This window comes from Vicia villosa, unplaced genomic scaffold (assembly GCF_029867415.1).
Source record: "Vicia villosa cultivar HV-30 ecotype Madison, WI unplaced genomic scaffold, Vvil1.0 ctg.000567F_1_1, whole genome shotgun sequence".
Classification (NCBI taxonomy): Eukaryota; Viridiplantae; Streptophyta; class Magnoliopsida; order Fabales; family Fabaceae; genus Vicia; species Vicia villosa.
This window is the reverse complement of record NW_026705260.1, coordinates 364009-380164: the sequence shown is the minus strand read 5'-3', so window position 1 is coordinate 380164 and position 16156 is coordinate 364009. Positions and strand designations below refer to the sequence as shown.

The 16156-nt window shown below is 34.1% G+C and overlaps 3 protein-coding genes across 3 annotated transcripts; 1 reads left to right on the top strand and 2 right to left on the bottom strand.

The window, feature by feature from the left end:
- Positions 1-2336, top strand: LOC131629439 (ras-related protein RABA1f). The gene is made up of 2 exons (XM_058900224.1): positions 1-409; positions 1729-2336. The coding sequence occupies exons 1-2, from the start codon at positions 189-191 to the stop codon at positions 2159-2161; spliced, it is 654 nt and encodes a 217-aa protein (XP_058756207.1). The 5' UTR covers positions 1-188; the 3' UTR covers positions 2162-2336.
- Positions 2337-2614: 278 nt separating this feature from the next.
- On the bottom strand, positions 2615-3140 carry LOC131629440 (uncharacterized). The gene has a single exon (XM_058900226.1). It carries the CDS (start codon positions 3117-3119, stop codon positions 2769-2771), a length of 351 nt encoding a protein of 116 aa, XP_058756209.1. The 5' UTR covers positions 3120-3140; the 3' UTR covers positions 2615-2768.
- Positions 3141-8396: 5256 nt separating this feature from the next.
- On the bottom strand, positions 8397-14865 carry LOC131629438 (putative DEAD-box ATP-dependent RNA helicase 29). The gene is made up of 11 exons (XM_058900223.1): positions 14362-14865; positions 13070-14231; positions 12918-12975; positions 11515-11619; positions 11312-11357; positions 10537-10610; positions 10346-10398; positions 9335-9416; positions 9158-9214; positions 8929-9067; positions 8397-8758 (listed from the first exon to the last, which is right to left on the bottom strand). Exons 1-11 carry the CDS (start codon positions 14705-14707, stop codon positions 8511-8513), a joined length of 2370 nt encoding a protein of 789 aa, XP_058756206.1. The 5' UTR covers positions 14708-14865; the 3' UTR covers positions 8397-8510.
- Between the last annotated feature and the right edge of the window lie 1291 nt (positions 14866-16156).

The window sequence follows — 16156 nt, the reverse complement described above, 5'->3', positions numbered from 1 at the left end:
TTTTTCCATTTCATTTCTTTGAATACTTCTCCTCCCTCCTTTCTTTATCTTTCTTTCTCCAAACAACAACAACAATGTCTCTCTCTGAAACTTGAAAACCATTCATTTCCCAAACCCTTCCTTCAAATCCCTAATCTTCATTCCTCACCCATCCATTTCTATTTCAATCCTCACACAATATCCAAGAAATGGGTGCGTACAGAGCCGATGACGACTACGATTATCTATTCAAAGTTGTTCTCATCGGTGACTCCGGCGTCGGAAAATCCAATCTTTTGTCACGATTCACAAAAAACGAATTCAGTTTGGAATCCAAATCCACCATTGGCGTTGAATTCGCTACTCGCAGTATCCACGTTGATGATAAGATTGTTAAAGCACAAATTTGGGATACCGCAGGCCAAGAAAGGTTGCGTTTTTGCCTTCGCTATGATCTCTTTTTTTTTTTTTATAGATTTCTTTTTTTGGTTTTTGTTTGTGCTTTGTTTGGACCAAATTTTTTAGTGGGGTTTGATTAAATTTTCATGGGGTTTGAATTTTTATTAAAAAACTGAGATTTTGATTTAGCAAAGATGAATGATAATGAATATGGATTTTGTATTTTCTGTTGTTGTTCTTGATCTGGATGATTAGGACACCAGAAAATTAAGCTTTATGAGACATTGTTTCTATATTGTTTGTTTATGGTATATTTGATTTGAAGCATGTATTGAGAAGGTTGGGAAATTGATGATTTTTTTTTCTGTAAAATGGTGAATAGATTTAAGGCTTTTTGTTACCAGGGTTTCTGGGGGAGGGGATTGGGATGCATCATATTCATGTCATAGAAACAGTTCTTTAGGTGAAATTGCTGAAGAGTTGATGAAGGTTTAGAGTATATCTCTGTGTGAAAAATAATAGATGACTTTGACCTATGTTTGTTTCCTCTAGTTTTGTTGGTTTTTGTATAATCTTCTGTCAATTTTCCTTTCCTTTTCGACTTTTAAGTAATATGCTGCTCCGAAAATAATCTGGTTCGATGGATTTTGCGATACATGTCAGGCAACTTACCTTAAATTAAATGGGGCAGAGGTTTGAGTCTGTGACCAGTAAATTAACTCTAAAATGTGAATATGTTTCGAATTTCTGATAAATGCTTGACAAAGTTAGAGTGTTGGCTCTGTGTGCAGTGCAGTGTCGGATTAGGAGGGTTATTTGTTCTATTACGGTGTCTGATTTAATGTGATACTATACTTTGGTTTGGTTTCATTTGACTTTGACTGGTATTTTCATGGACAAACATGGCACAACATGTATTTCTCGTGTCTTCAAAGAAATTAGAATTGAAGCTATACATTAAAGCTTCTAGTTACCGCATGGTGGCGGTGACCCTGAGTTTTAGGAATTTGAACAAATCGCTATTGTTCTGCAACTCACTATTCAGCAATCAACCTAAAGAAACAGTGGTTTATTCAAATAGTAGCTAGAGCGTAGCGGAGTTTGAATAAACCACTGTTTTTTTTTTTGCAATTGACAACCGTAGTGAGTGACTCACAACACACATGCTCTTTCTTAGAGTGGAAAGGAGGCATTTGCAATGGTTGAGGGACTAACTTGGTATTTTTAAGGACAGAAGTTTTGACCATTGTATTTGGGAAGATTAGTATAGGAGTTTTTTTCCCTGTTGTATTTTGTATTCCATTGTTCTGTATATATCCATCTCAGATTTGTTAATTTTTATTTCCACAGATATCGTGCGATTACAAGCGCATATTATCGAGGAGCTGTTGGTGCATTGCTTGTGTATGATGTTACAAGACATGTAACTTTTGAAAATGTGGAAAGATGGTTAAAGGAACTTCGTGACCACACAGATGCCAACATTGTAATTATGCTTGTGGGGAACAAGGCTGATCTTCGTCACCTGCGTGCCGTGTCCACCGAGGATGCTAAAGCATTTGCTGAAAGAGAAAACACGTTTTTTATGGAAACGTCTGCCCTCGAGTCATTGAATGTCGATAATTCCTTCACAGAGGTACTTACTCAAATATACCGAGTTGTTAGTAGGAAGACTCTTGAGATTGGAGATGACCCTGCCGCCTTGCCAAAAGGGCAAACAATCAATGTTGGCAGTAGAGATGATGTCTCAGCTGTTAAAAAGGTTGGATGCTGTTCCGCGTAGTTTGACAGATAATAGAAAGGATCGTCTTCGCAACCAATGGTATATTTATCTGTGCATGAATCAACCAGTTCTCAAACATTTTGAGATTCATGCGAAATGTTTTAATACCTAAGCTTTTTCTTTTTTGTATTTTTTCTACATGCTTTATCGAGTTTATTATCGTCGATTTTTTTTACTAAGTGTTGTTTGGTCATAGGAATTATATGAATTTTCCTTTAGATATACAAAATTACTGTTTGTATTGAATGAAAAGGATATCCTGTTCTTAGATTGTTCAATCCTGAATTTGTAGTGTATATATATAAATATATTGACAAACATTATACTATTATACTAGTACTACTACTAATAATCACACAAGAAGGTATAAGTAGCAGAAAAGCTTTATTAAAAAAGCATAAAATACATATGATAACAAAACACATGTGACAAACAGAGAAATTATTCCTTTAAACTAGAATGTAGTTCATTGTAACACAATCTAACATCAAAAGTAGTGTACTTTAGTGTTGCTGCTATTGCTAATGCTACATCTATTTATTAGCTTTGGTCAAATGCCAATTGTTCACTGAAAATTATACAAAAGAAAAGCTTCCTGCAATAGCTTTTACTCTGAAACAGATTCATCTTGATGTTGAGTGGCGGAACAGAATAGAAGTTTGCGAGTAATACCGTTCCTCATTTCTTCGTGATACTTGCGAGAGCGGGGTGCTCGCACCATGTCTTCAGATGCAGGAGCAAAAGGGTCGAAAACACCTATGTTAGGTGTTTGAGGGCTCCAATTGTGATTTTTTGAATCAATGTGGATCCCATTCAGCTGATTCTTAATCACTGCCATTGCCAAAAGTGACTCTGCTTCCAAATCCTCATTCACTTTTTCCTTAGCTTTTGGAGAAGAAACATCATCAACAACAGCATTCACTTCCACTGCATCTCGCTTTTCCTTGCACTGATCCATTTGAAGCGAGTTCAGCTACACACATACACCACTTGTAAAGTTAGATTTAATTATCCACAAATATTCCATTTTTATCATTATATATAATGTAAGAAAGAAAGAAAGAAAAGAAAACCCTAATTTTACCTCCCGACATTGTTGTCAACTGTGAACGACAGAATATAATAGTTTGTTCAAATCACGAGACACAAATGCTATAGCGCCACTATTTCTCAATATTTTGTACTAAATAACATAACGCATAACAATTGGGGCTTATTTTGCCGTGCTATATCATTATAGCAAAGCTATCCCCGCTATTTAACAACATTACCTACGACAAAGAAACAAATCATATTCTATAAAATTCTTTGTCGTGGAATCTGAACCACTAGATGCTATGTTCGTCCGTAACACAAACAGATCTACTTAGATGGAAATTTTATTTCACAAAATTCGTTAACAGATATATATTGCATCAATGATACATAATTGAATGAAGTACATTTAGTGAAATTTACTCGAGAAGATCAGATCTAATTCAATCCAATTAACAATAACAATAATAACATATTTTTCAAGAACAAAAGCTATAGCAAAATGCCAAAAACATAAAAAGAGTGAAGTACAAGTACCTGAGGTGGATGGATTTGAGAGGTAAAGAATTATGACAGTCAAAGTCAAGCACACCTTTGCACCAACACAATTGCCGCCGCCACTAAGCGCCAACGAGAAAAAAGAGAGACTCAATGCGCCAAAAAAACCCTTCTTCGTATTTATATGTGATTTTTATCACATGTTTTTATCATACATTTTATCGATTCCACGTCAGTCGCACGTGTTTTTTTCTTTTAGATAAGTACGTGTTTTTTTATTTTTAAGAAATTTGGAAATATTATAAATCTGTCTTAAATATTACTCAATCATTTCATATTTATTTTCAGACTTGTGTTCAATGTGCAAATATCTTTTTCATAAAATCTTACTCTAAAAGTTGCCTTTCATATACTTTGGAAGTAATTTTGGAACTCAATCTTGTATTTACTAAATATTCTACTTTAATTAAGAGAAGAAATGATTATTTGCACTCTTTTCACTTTCTTAATACTATTCAATGAAGTTAGTAGTTTTAGTAGTGAATTAAAGTTGTTCATGAAGACGACACTATATTTGAAAGCACACTTCAATATTATAAGAACAACTTTTACTTTGTTACATAAAAACACATAAAGGGTTGATAGTTCACACTTTACACTATATTGGCTGTTTATTTTTACTAGTCTCTAGTGAGTTTGACTTTCCTCTATTTATATATCTTATATTTAGTGTCTATTTATAAGAAGGGTAGATACAACTAAAAAGTTAATGAGATTTGTTAATAGAATTCATTTGTTAGAGGATAGATAAATTGGCTAAAGTCAAACTCGTCTCTAATATGTCATGCTTAAGTTATTATTTGATAATTGAATACTATATCCAAAATTATAATTCATTTTGAAAACAAAAAAAATCTAAATTATAAATCATTTTACAATCAATGAAATATTTGTTGAAAGTATAATTTTTTATGTCAAAGCAAGTAATCCGATAGAGTATGTTGTTGTCAGAATTATTGTGTTTTGAAGGAAGTTGTCAAAATGTCGAAGCCGAACATAAACTTAGCATTTTGTTTGCATGTTTTAGTTGAGTTAATTAGTTAGAGATTGCTTGGTGTACGCAATCTCAACTATAAATAGGGAGGTACCCTATCATTTAAAAAGTAGTGGAGAAAAGTTGAATAACCGTTTTTAGTTTTGAATGCAGAGAAAGAGAAACTCTGGGTAATTCTTCTTCTTCCCCTTTTCTCCCAAACCCTAATTTCCCTTTTCTTTCCCAATTCATCTTTCTTTCTTCTAAATTTTTTGGACAGCGTGAATCATCTTGCAATCAATGTATGGTTGATTCACTCGAATGAAGAGTGAAGAACAAGAGAAGAAATCAATCAGAATGATTGATTCTTGCTCACCAAGATATATTCGAATTATCCTCAAGATTGGGGTTTAAATCCAACATCTGGTATCTAGAGCACTAACTCTGTGATTCGTGGAAAGCATAGCGCGATGAATCATCCGAACGATCATTTCTTAGCGAGTCTTCCAATTCTGAAAGATAACAACTATGAGAATTTGTGTAAGCAGATGTAGATCGTTTTCTGCTATTAAGATCTTTGGGACCTTGTGAAGGAAGGAGTAACGCCAATTGGAGAATATGCTACAGATGAATTAAAGGCTGCACATAAAGAATTGAAGAAGAAAGATTATAAATATCTCTCTACAATTCATCAATGTGTTAGTACAGATATATTTGAAAAATTGAGTGATGTAGAAACAACAAAAAAGCTTGGGATATTTTGGAAAAATCGTTTGGAGGCGCAGAGAAGGTGAAAGAGGTAAGGATACAAACTCACAAAAGAGCGTATGAATTATTTCAGATGGAAGAAAGTGAAAGCATAACTAATTTCTTCACTGGGGTTACATAACTGGTGAATTAAATCAAGATATGTGGAGAAGCGTTGACATCAAGATCAGTTATCACAAAGATCTTGAGGTCATTGCCTCCGAAGTTCGATCTCGTGGTAGTAGTCATAGAAGAATCAAAAGATTTGTCAATATTGACAAAGGAATAACTTCAATGAATACCTGAATCTCTCGAACAAAGAATGGCTGAAAGATCTGCAAGTAAGTCGAAGAGAAATGTAGCTCTACAGGCGCAATCAGCAAAAGAAAAGAAAGGCAAAGAAAAATGGTTCGGCAATAAAAATAGAGGAGGCTACAATAATTCATCATGTAGAGGAAAGCAAGAGAGGAACTCGTCAAACTAGAGCAACTATAAAGGTGGTGTTGCAGGTAGAGGAAGAGGTGGTGGAGGAAAACCTAAAAAGAGTCACATTCAATGTTACCATTGTCAGAAGTATGGTTATTATTCAAGTGATTGTCCTGAAAAACAAAAGAATCAAGACAATAGTGCAAGGCTTGCAAAACATGAAGAAGAAGAAGAAGAAGAAGAAGAAGAAGAAGAAGAAATGTTGTTTTTGGTCACAACGAGAGATGAAGAAAAGTTCAAAGACCAGTAGTACTTAGAATCAGGATGCTCATCACACATGAGTGGTAGGAAAGATTGATTTGTCAGCATGAGTTCCTCAATGAAGAACAAGGTGAAATTAGCAAATGACAACACCCTAGCTGCTGAAGGTGTTAATGATGTTCTGATTATGAGGAAAGATGGCAAAAGGTCAGTAATTTCCAATGAAAAGAAATTTTCTTAGCATAGGGAAATTGATCGATAAGAATTACAAAGTATCGATCGAAGATAGAATTATGAGAGTTATCGAATCAAGTGATAGATTAATCTTGAAGGCTCTTATGTCTTAGAACAGAACCTTCAAGATTGATCATAGACATGTGTCTGATCACCTCAGAAGAAAATTTAATGACAAGTCGATTCAAATGATCTGAGCAGGGTGGATTGATGATTTGTCCCGAATCTGAGCATGGTGGATTCGGGGTTCGAGTAGGGTAAACCTGGTTCGCTTAGAAACCTTTTGATTAGTTGGTACCACATGCATATGCATCGAGTTGCATTACATAAATAAAGTGTATGCATAATGTTGATTTGCGTGTGATTGTTAAGATTTGGCGTGCGAATGTGTTCGTGAGATGTTGTGATGCACTTGTTATAGAATATGTATATGTGTTGATACTCTACCTTGCAGTATGTACAACTTACTTTATTAATGTGATTTCTCACCCCTTTGTTGTTGTTATTGTGGTTTGTGCTCCTCTTTGGAGTACCGACAAGCAGGTAACTGAGTAGATGCTTAGAGTGGAGGATGGCGCGACGCTATTCTTCTTTTCCTTTTATTTTGCATTTTAGAATACGTGCTCTGATTTGTAACAATAGGCGCACGAACGTTATTATTTTGTTATTTGTATTTTGTTAATGAGAGTTAGATGACATACTCTCGACAATTTGATGTTGCTAAATGTGAAAGTCTTGCCTAATTGTTTTCGTTTCAATAAAGTGTTGCATGAAATTTATTTTTTATTATGAAGCATGCCTAGTTGATGAAATTTTGCTGCGATGATACTCTAAGTGAAGGTGAGCATGCGATGACAAGTGTTGAATGTTTTGTTTTAAAATTCTAAGTGTTACAGAGCAGATGATTGTTTTGAGAGTGTGTGATTCCCTATGTGATTATGTAAAAAAACCTTTGAATTATTCTATTATTTTACATCTGAAAATTTAGAGTGTTACATAAGGGTTATGTGGAATACTTTTTACCGTTTAGAAACAAGAGTTCTCTTCAAGATTGGTCGAAAATATAATGAAGATGTTGAAATGTCCACATGATTGAAATGTAATGTTTGATTTATGTTAACACCGTCTATGTCATGTTGATTTTATGTTATCAATGCTAATTATATTTCGTCAAACAACAACTTTCTGTTTTTTGTCTGCTTTCTGCTTCAGTATCTCCACACATACAATTTTATAAAGCTTACAAGATGTATTTTCTGAATCAAGCTAGATACAAAGTTGGGGAGTGATTCAAAAATCAACATTTGTTGTATGTGTCTGGGGTGCATTCAGAGATGCATCTCCAAAATCTTGGGTATTATTATATTTTCATAATGTGTGCTAGTAATCCATATAGTGCATTAAAAAAAATCCCCAAGACATATGCTCAATAATGGTTCTTAAAGTTGAATTCTAACCACAATGAAGGAGAAGAATGACCTTATACTTTTTAAATGTGGTTCTCAAAGTTGCGTTTCTATCTAATAATATTTTTTTCTGTCAAAGAACAAGTATACTCTCAATCTTTGTTCATATTGAACTGAACACTAATGAAAAATTATGTTTCAATTGGTGTAAGGGAATGCTTATCATTTTAGTCCTTGTTTGTTTATCTTAAATGTCTATTTTGAAGAATGCAAAACTTAATTTAAATATCAATTTATTATATATGGATAGGGTTTAATGAATAAATTTCAAGTGGCTAATATAGTAGATTTTTTTTTAGCAAAAGCTAATATAGTAGATTAGTTGAACACTAAACTAACTCGAATACTAATATATAAAAACTATAAAGCGAATTCATATTTCAACATCAGCGGAAGGGATGTTCATGTTCGAGTTTACCACTTTGTAAATATTGAGAAATATTCACACAACAGTCATCAAACTAAACTGTAGCAATAGACGAAGAATAACCCGGGGTCGAAATGCACAAGAACTCAAGGAGCAAGATCCATAATATAAAGCAACACATAGTGATATATTACTTAGAAGTTTGAACATACAAAATTTGTTGGCAAATAAAAAATAATAATGAACAAAATTCATGTTTTCCTATCACTTGAGTTTCTTACTTTACTTAGCCCCTCTTCTTTTATTTCCCCCCTTGTTGCCCTTATTGCCCCCCTTTCTGCCAGATTTTTTGCCCTTTGGCGACTTGCTCTTCATATAAGAAATTTTGCTGGCTTTCTTCTGCCTCTCCTTTCGAATTTGATCCATATCTTTGATTTCTGGACGCACATGAGCATTTGGCATTGAATGCTGCTTCCTGCCGTCTCTAAAATTCCTATCGTTAAAATTCCTACCACTTCCTCGGTAAGATCCTGCATTACAAAAAATCAGAAAGGCATATCATTCCCGGTTAATACCAACAATAAAATCTTACCACCATAAATCATTGTTTGATTTACCAGCCGGCATGTAAGAAACATGACATAGAAAATGAGGCAGTTTTAAAACTGAGATTCAGGAAGTAGTGAATTAAGTATACTACCTTTCGAACTTGTTGATTCCTGAGCATCACCATCAGTATTTGTCCCTCTAAGAGATATCTTGGAGTGTGAGCGTTCCTTCCACTTTTTATAGATGCCAGTCTTGTTGGCCTTTGTTTTTGCACCACTCTCTGTCTTTATCTGTACTCAGGTACAAATAAAAATGTTACGTTTCCACTTGCATACTATGTACCGAGTACCGGCATAAAAGATAGAGGCTTATGAATATACCTTTCCACTTGCTGTAACACGGTCGCCATTGTTCAACTTGATGTACTTTTTACTCCTCTGACAGCAAAAACGTTTATAAGAGAGATGAATGGAAAATTTTGCAAAAGATTTAAAAGTAAATAGTCTGTCCTTTTTTATTTATTTTTTACAACTCAACTACATCAGTTTAGTATTTACCTTATCCCAGTGATATACAGATTTTTGTTTCTTAATGCCAGAACCATCATCTGCAACTAGATCTAGGACAGCTTCTTCCAATCTGTACATAAGAATAAGAGATTTAGAAATACAGTAGAGGTAAAGTTGTTTAACTATTGTTGTTTTATAACTTTAAAGCCAATTTAAAATTGAAAGCTGTTAGGCAAAATATCTTCACAAAAATGTTTGATTTGATTACAAGTTATTATAAATGAATGATATATTTGATAAATAAAGGCATTGCTTAGAAAAAAAACTATAACTAAAAGACGTAAAATGAGTTTTACTAAAAGAGACATAAAAGACATTAATTATAAAAGACATAAAATGCATCATGTTTAAAAACTTTAATAAACTAAGTTAATTAAATTATTGAAGAGCTTAAGCATAATAGCATTAGCATCATTAATTATCATTATAATTATAATTATAATCACAATACAAAAAAAATGAAACATATGAATGTTTGGTAGTGGAAACCGTATACAACAACAAATGGCATAAATGAGATAAATAAATGGAGCAAACTAAAGGATCAGGTGTTATAATCTCATTTTGATAAACACAATTCGAAAAGGTATAGTTATAATCCTTTGTTGTAGTAGCAAAATAGTCACATAAACCGTTAGCTCTAAGGTTTAATTACACACTGGCCCTCGCCCCAAACTGTGAAGAGCATGCAAGTATGTACGAATAAGATAATATAATGGCAGCCCGTGGTTGCAAAGCGAGTTGAACGACAAAATTTCCGCAAAAGAATTTTCAAAGTTCCTCTCAACTACTTTTGAAGAAGGTCCTTTTATTGTTTTTTTTTTATCAAAAAGAAAGTAACTTTACTCAAAGAGTTTTTACTGAATGTGGTTTGGCCTATCTTCTCTTTTAAGGAGGAGACAGGGCAATTAAAAGTCAGGCCAAACAAGCTCCGATAGTATGGCCAAAGGGATATATGTAAAAAAAGGACTGATTAGTAATTAATCAAGTAAATTTTACCTATTTGAAGAAAAGCCTTCATTAGCTTTTACTGCGAGGCCTGCCTCCATGTGCTGTGAATGATAACAAGATATAAGTTAAACGGGTAGTTGAATTTTCTGTTTCAAAAGCCTAACAACTATCACATAACAAGTATATGTCTATGTGAATCTAGATAAATGTGAATAAAAGTAATACAGATAGTGACTTACACGATTTTTAGGTATGGAACTTATATAGTTATCCTCGTCCTTGAAACTTTCTTGCTTTCTCTTAGTACCACGTGCTGATGAAACCATAAGAAAAGAATCAGAAAAGAGTCAGAAAATAATCATCTTTTGTCTTCCACGTCTAGTGAAACTCTTGTGCTGAAAAGTTTAAACCCACGGGTAATAATAATGACTTGGCATGGGAGTTTTTTCCTTGTTTTTAATATTTAGGCCTATAAGTTTGAACTTTGGGATGTACTGTTTTGATTAAGACTTGTTGATGTTGATTGAGAATTTTGATTGAGACTTGTTGGTTTTAAGTGTTTTTTACTAAGCCTTGTGCTTTGAGTTATGAATATTTTATGGGTTTTGAGTTATTTGTTTAATTTTACATTAAATATATGTTTATAGTTAGTTATTCATGTAATTAGTCCAAAATATGATCAAATAGCTGTCATTCCACTATATGCTATCTTGATATCCCCCTTTTGGGGTCAGCCGCTCCATGCCGTTACTTGGGATTGACTACCTAGATTTCAGGTTTGCTAAGCCTACATAGCAACCTCTAAAAGCTGAGGTTCAAAAATATCACCTAACAACATATTCCTACCTTAGGTTGAACTAGATATAGTTCATGATTAACAAACAACATAAAATCCTAGCATAATATATCATTTCAAACAGATAAATACAAGAGCACCAAATGAGGACAATATACTTTACAAACCAAAAAAGTACAACAATTTTAACATCTAATGACATTGAAATAGAACAAGACCTTTTCTCCCTTTCCCTGCTGAAGTAGGTTCCTGTTGATATTCCTCCTGCAAGGAAACATATGTATTGTCCTCAATGAATACAAATAAAATGATTAAATAAAACTAACTAGATTGATTACAGTCAATCAGAAGAAAATAGAAGGTTAATTAAAAAAGGGTAGTCGAACAAGTACAAATCCAAGTTACTGTAATAGCTACGTACCTTTTCACTAGTACTCTTAGACTTTTGTTCAAGAAACAAATTTATAGTAGATTCATGAATGGCTCTTTTCCTTTTCATCACATCAACCCATTGACCAGAAGGGCCCTGCAAATATTTATTGAGCTTCACTTTAAATTTTTAATCTTAAGGTAAAAGGTAAGCAGAAAGACAGTAATTTAGGCATGTACATCAAAACAGATATTTCATTGGGTTTAGATGCAAAGTCCAATATGATATAGCATGGAACATGAATGAAACATCTACATCATAGTTGTCAATAAAGTGCAGCAAAATTCAAACTGTAAGAACAAGATAAGAAATTGACATGAAAGCCAAGTGTTTGTAACGATGTTATATCATAATATCTAATGTCCAAAACATAATTAGTTGTATAATAAACAAAACAAATTAAAGTTTTCATAACCAAATGAGTTTCTTAAAAGCAACTACAATATGTACAATGTGATTCTTGCACTATGCATGTTTTGTGTTTGAAAAATACCATCAAGACATGGCTAGAATGTTTTACTATTGCCAACACACAAGCATGTGTCTGGTGTAGAAGGAATAAACAACAGGTATATCAAAATCGTGTTAGACAAATGAATTGAGTCACCCAAAACTCAATAATGCAAAATCATTTATCACAAACTATCTATGAATAATGCAAAATCTTTCGTATAAAAAAGTTGGAGCAGGCAGCAATGCATATCAGAAAGAGAAAGAGTCTTGGAGTGGAAAGACAAAAAAGGAAGGAATGGCTGAGCCAGAGATAAATACTATGATATTTACATTTTTGCCAACTAAGAATTTTACACCTTCCAATGAAGAGCAAGCTATCAAACTAGATAGACATAATATACAAGGTAAACAGTAATTAATCCCTATAGCAACTTACTTCACTCCCTATACTCAATAGGACAAATACATCTTCCCTACAGATTAATCGTTTAGTAACTTTGATTCGGACAGTTATGATTTTTGAACGGTACTTATTAGATTGAGGCAATAGGAAAGAAAAAGCATGGACTTAAGTGAAGGAGAAAACACTGCAAGAAGAGATATACATATAACTTCTCAACTAATATTTGATAACCAAAATCTGTTGCGCAATTTTAGATTCATTTAAAAACATAAAATGGACTTCAGAAGAATTGATGACAGATGATAAAAGACGCATAAAACCATATGATCCACCGTATCCAACTTTCATGTAAATATATTAAAATGGAAAACAATTTGGAAAATGTTAAGTTTCATAAGAGAATCGTGAAATTTAGTCAATTGAAGGAGGAACTTGAAAATTTCATTCTAAATATCTAAAAAGGAAATAGAATTGTCAAATTAGACCATAATCAAACAAAATATGGATTATGGACAATGTATTGAAAATAGAAACATACTGCTTTACGCTTTGCTTTAGCTGCTTCTCCTTCTGCTTCCAAAATGGTCTGCTTTGGCCTGATATTGAATTATTAAAACTATGAGCCTATAAAATCCTTTAAAGAGAGTTGTTTAGAATAATTCCAGTTTATGAATATAAACTTGCACTCACCTAAATGTTTTCAAATGCTCAGAAAATGCAAGTGCTGTTAACTCCCCCGTCCCCAACACTTTGTTAAAAATTGGATGCAGACCTTCTGGTGGCAAATCCTTTACTCTTCTAATGGACTCCTTTGAGGGTAAGGGTTTAGTTTTAGAATATAAACGAAATGCATTTTTACAGGTTCTCTGCAACGCTTCCAGCTCCGCATTAGTATCAATAACTTCCCTAACCCTGTCAGAAACAAGGTCAATAACTTTTTGAGGGAAACGACCATAAATGGTTTCTCCGTTTGCCATTGCCTGGTCAATTCTTGACATTACTCCATCCATATCCTTCAAGACCTCTTCTTCAGTGGGAGCAGCTTTGACTGGTTTTGAAAGAAACAAATGAAGATCCAAGAGATAAGCCATATCCTCGGTAGTCAAAAACGAATAAGCAGTACCAGTACGACCCGCCCTTGCAACCCTTCCAACTCGATGAACAAATATTTTAGGCTTGGGCGAGAAGTCCCAATTGATAACATTATCAAGCAACGGAATGTCAATCCCTCGAGCAGCAATATCGGTGACAATCAACAACATTGTCTTCCTTGACCTAAACCTAGACACATGCATTTTGCGAGCATCTTGATCCATGTCTCCATAACACACAGAAGGCTCAATACCCTCTTGTTGAAACAACGAGTTGAGAAACTCAACATGATGTTTAGTAGATACAAAAATTAAAGTCTGCTCATCAGAACCAATAAGTTCCCTGATTAAATATAACAAAGCGGCATACTTCTCTTCTTGCCTCAAAGTGAAAAACACAAGCTTCAAATCAGGACTAATTTTAGTTTCCAAATCTAGACGAACAAGGCGAGGCTCTCGCAGACCAGCCTTAGCGAATTCCGCAAGAGCGCTAGGTAATGTCGCACTGAAAAGCAAGGTCTGACGATTATCACCAAGCTGACCAAGAATTTGATGTAGCTGCTCAGCAAAACCCATACCAAATAAACAATCAGCCTCATCAAAAACAACATACTCCACTTTACGCAACGACATGTCATCAACCTCAGACAAATGATGCATAAGCCTCCCAGGAGTGGCAATTATAATGTCAGGACTCTGAGATAACTCCACAAACTGACTTTCCATACTATCACCGCCAACCAACAAACTAACACGAAGATCTGATTCACAAACAAGCAAACAGAGATTCAGAATACATTAACCATATTAAAAAAGCCTTCATATAATCAATTACAAAATAAGCTGAAAAAAATCATATAATCAATTACAAAATAAGCTGAAAAAAAGAACCTGTAAAGTGACCAAGCTCTTCAGTGAACTTGAGAGTCTGCATAGCCAAATCCCTAGTCGGTGATAAAATGAGTCCTCTAACGCCAGCCTGAGGAACATGCTGGTTAAGCTTATGAAGCATGGGAACAAGAAACGCAGCCGTTTTGCCGGAACCAGTACGAGCCATGGCAACAACATCGACGCCGGAGAGGATTAGCGGCATCGTCTTCCTCTGAATGGGAGTCGGCACTTTGTAACCTTTACGTCTGACTCCTCTAAATACATTGGGATTCAAACCCATGGTTTCAAAACCGCCTTGAGTTTTGTTGTTTTTCTTTTTCTTCGAACCTAACATGAAGCCTCCCATTTTTTCCGATACGGCGTGCAGAAGTTTTTCCTCCGCAGCGCCGACTAGGAATTCAGTTCAGAATTGGCAGAGAAAGGATGTGTATGCTAATCGCTCACACGGGTCGGGTCTACGAATTAGGCTTCAAATTCTATCGGTCCACTAAACCTAAAGGGTTTTGGTCTCTCGTTTTTTATATATAATATATTTATATATAATATATAAATTCTAAATGGGTTAAATGCAATTCACCCTTGCCATTAGAGCGAGATTCGGTTTTGCCCCCTAAGTCTTTTTTTACGAAAGCCCCCTTATAAAAATTATAAGCAAGTTTTACCACACCCTTTTACTTCAAATGCTGACTGGATTTTTACCAATTGGCTTATGTGTCATTAGCATTTGAAATAAAAAAGAAAATTTGGAATAAAAAAGAAAATTGGCTAACGTGTCACAACCAAGTACTCCACTATGCTGCTACCTCCTTCTTGTTCATCCAACCTCAACAATTCCTCTACCTCTGCTACAAACTACACTCATTATCATCGGTCGAAGCAGGCTCAAATTGTTGAAGTTCAATGATGGATAAGAGTATACACGTTGTCACTTGTTTCTATTTCTGAAATCACATTATTGTGATTGGTAATATTAATATAGCTATTCCACTTATGACAGGAGTCTCATCCAGAGTCGCATTTTAGAGTTCCTGCAATTGTGAAAGCTCTGGAAGAAATGAAACTCACTTCCAAAGTTCTAAAACTCAATGGACACTACTCTTTAGAATCTCTACCTTTATATGTTTTGGTGACATGTTCTTACGGCATTTTTCTTAATATTACATATAGGCATTGACATTTAGTAACTTATTTATGTCTAATGTTCACTTAAAAAAAAGAATTGTTGCATTCAAATCTTAGTTTTACATTTTGAATACACTAAAAGAAAGAATTTAGATTACAAATTTTCCCAGTTCAAACATAAGCTATTTTATTGTCCAAAAATCTCACAATATCCTTTTTTTTAATTTGAAATATTTTATATTTGTTTGAAAAACAAATCAACCTTCATGAGCAATCTCTGGCTATAGGTTAATGCGCATGATTCAGTAAGAAAAAGCTTGCCAGTTTTAGAAAAAGACCAACTTATTTGGACAACTTGTGCTGTTGTATTATGATTAAACCATACTTTAGGGTTACTAAATAGTAATTAGTAATATTATTATTTCCATAATATGTTTTTAATGATTCAGTTCCGTGGCTCTGAGGTCATTGAACTTCAACATTTTGAGCCTGCTTCGACCGATGACATTGCAAGTGTGCATGCAAGAGCCTATGTTGAAGTCCAAAACTTATATGATGTTAATTGTACTTACTGATCCATGGTATGGTAAGATTTGTGTTAATTGTACTTACTAACAATTAGATATTGGATAATGACATACATTTGTTGTAGAAATATCTGCAGCACTCCAAT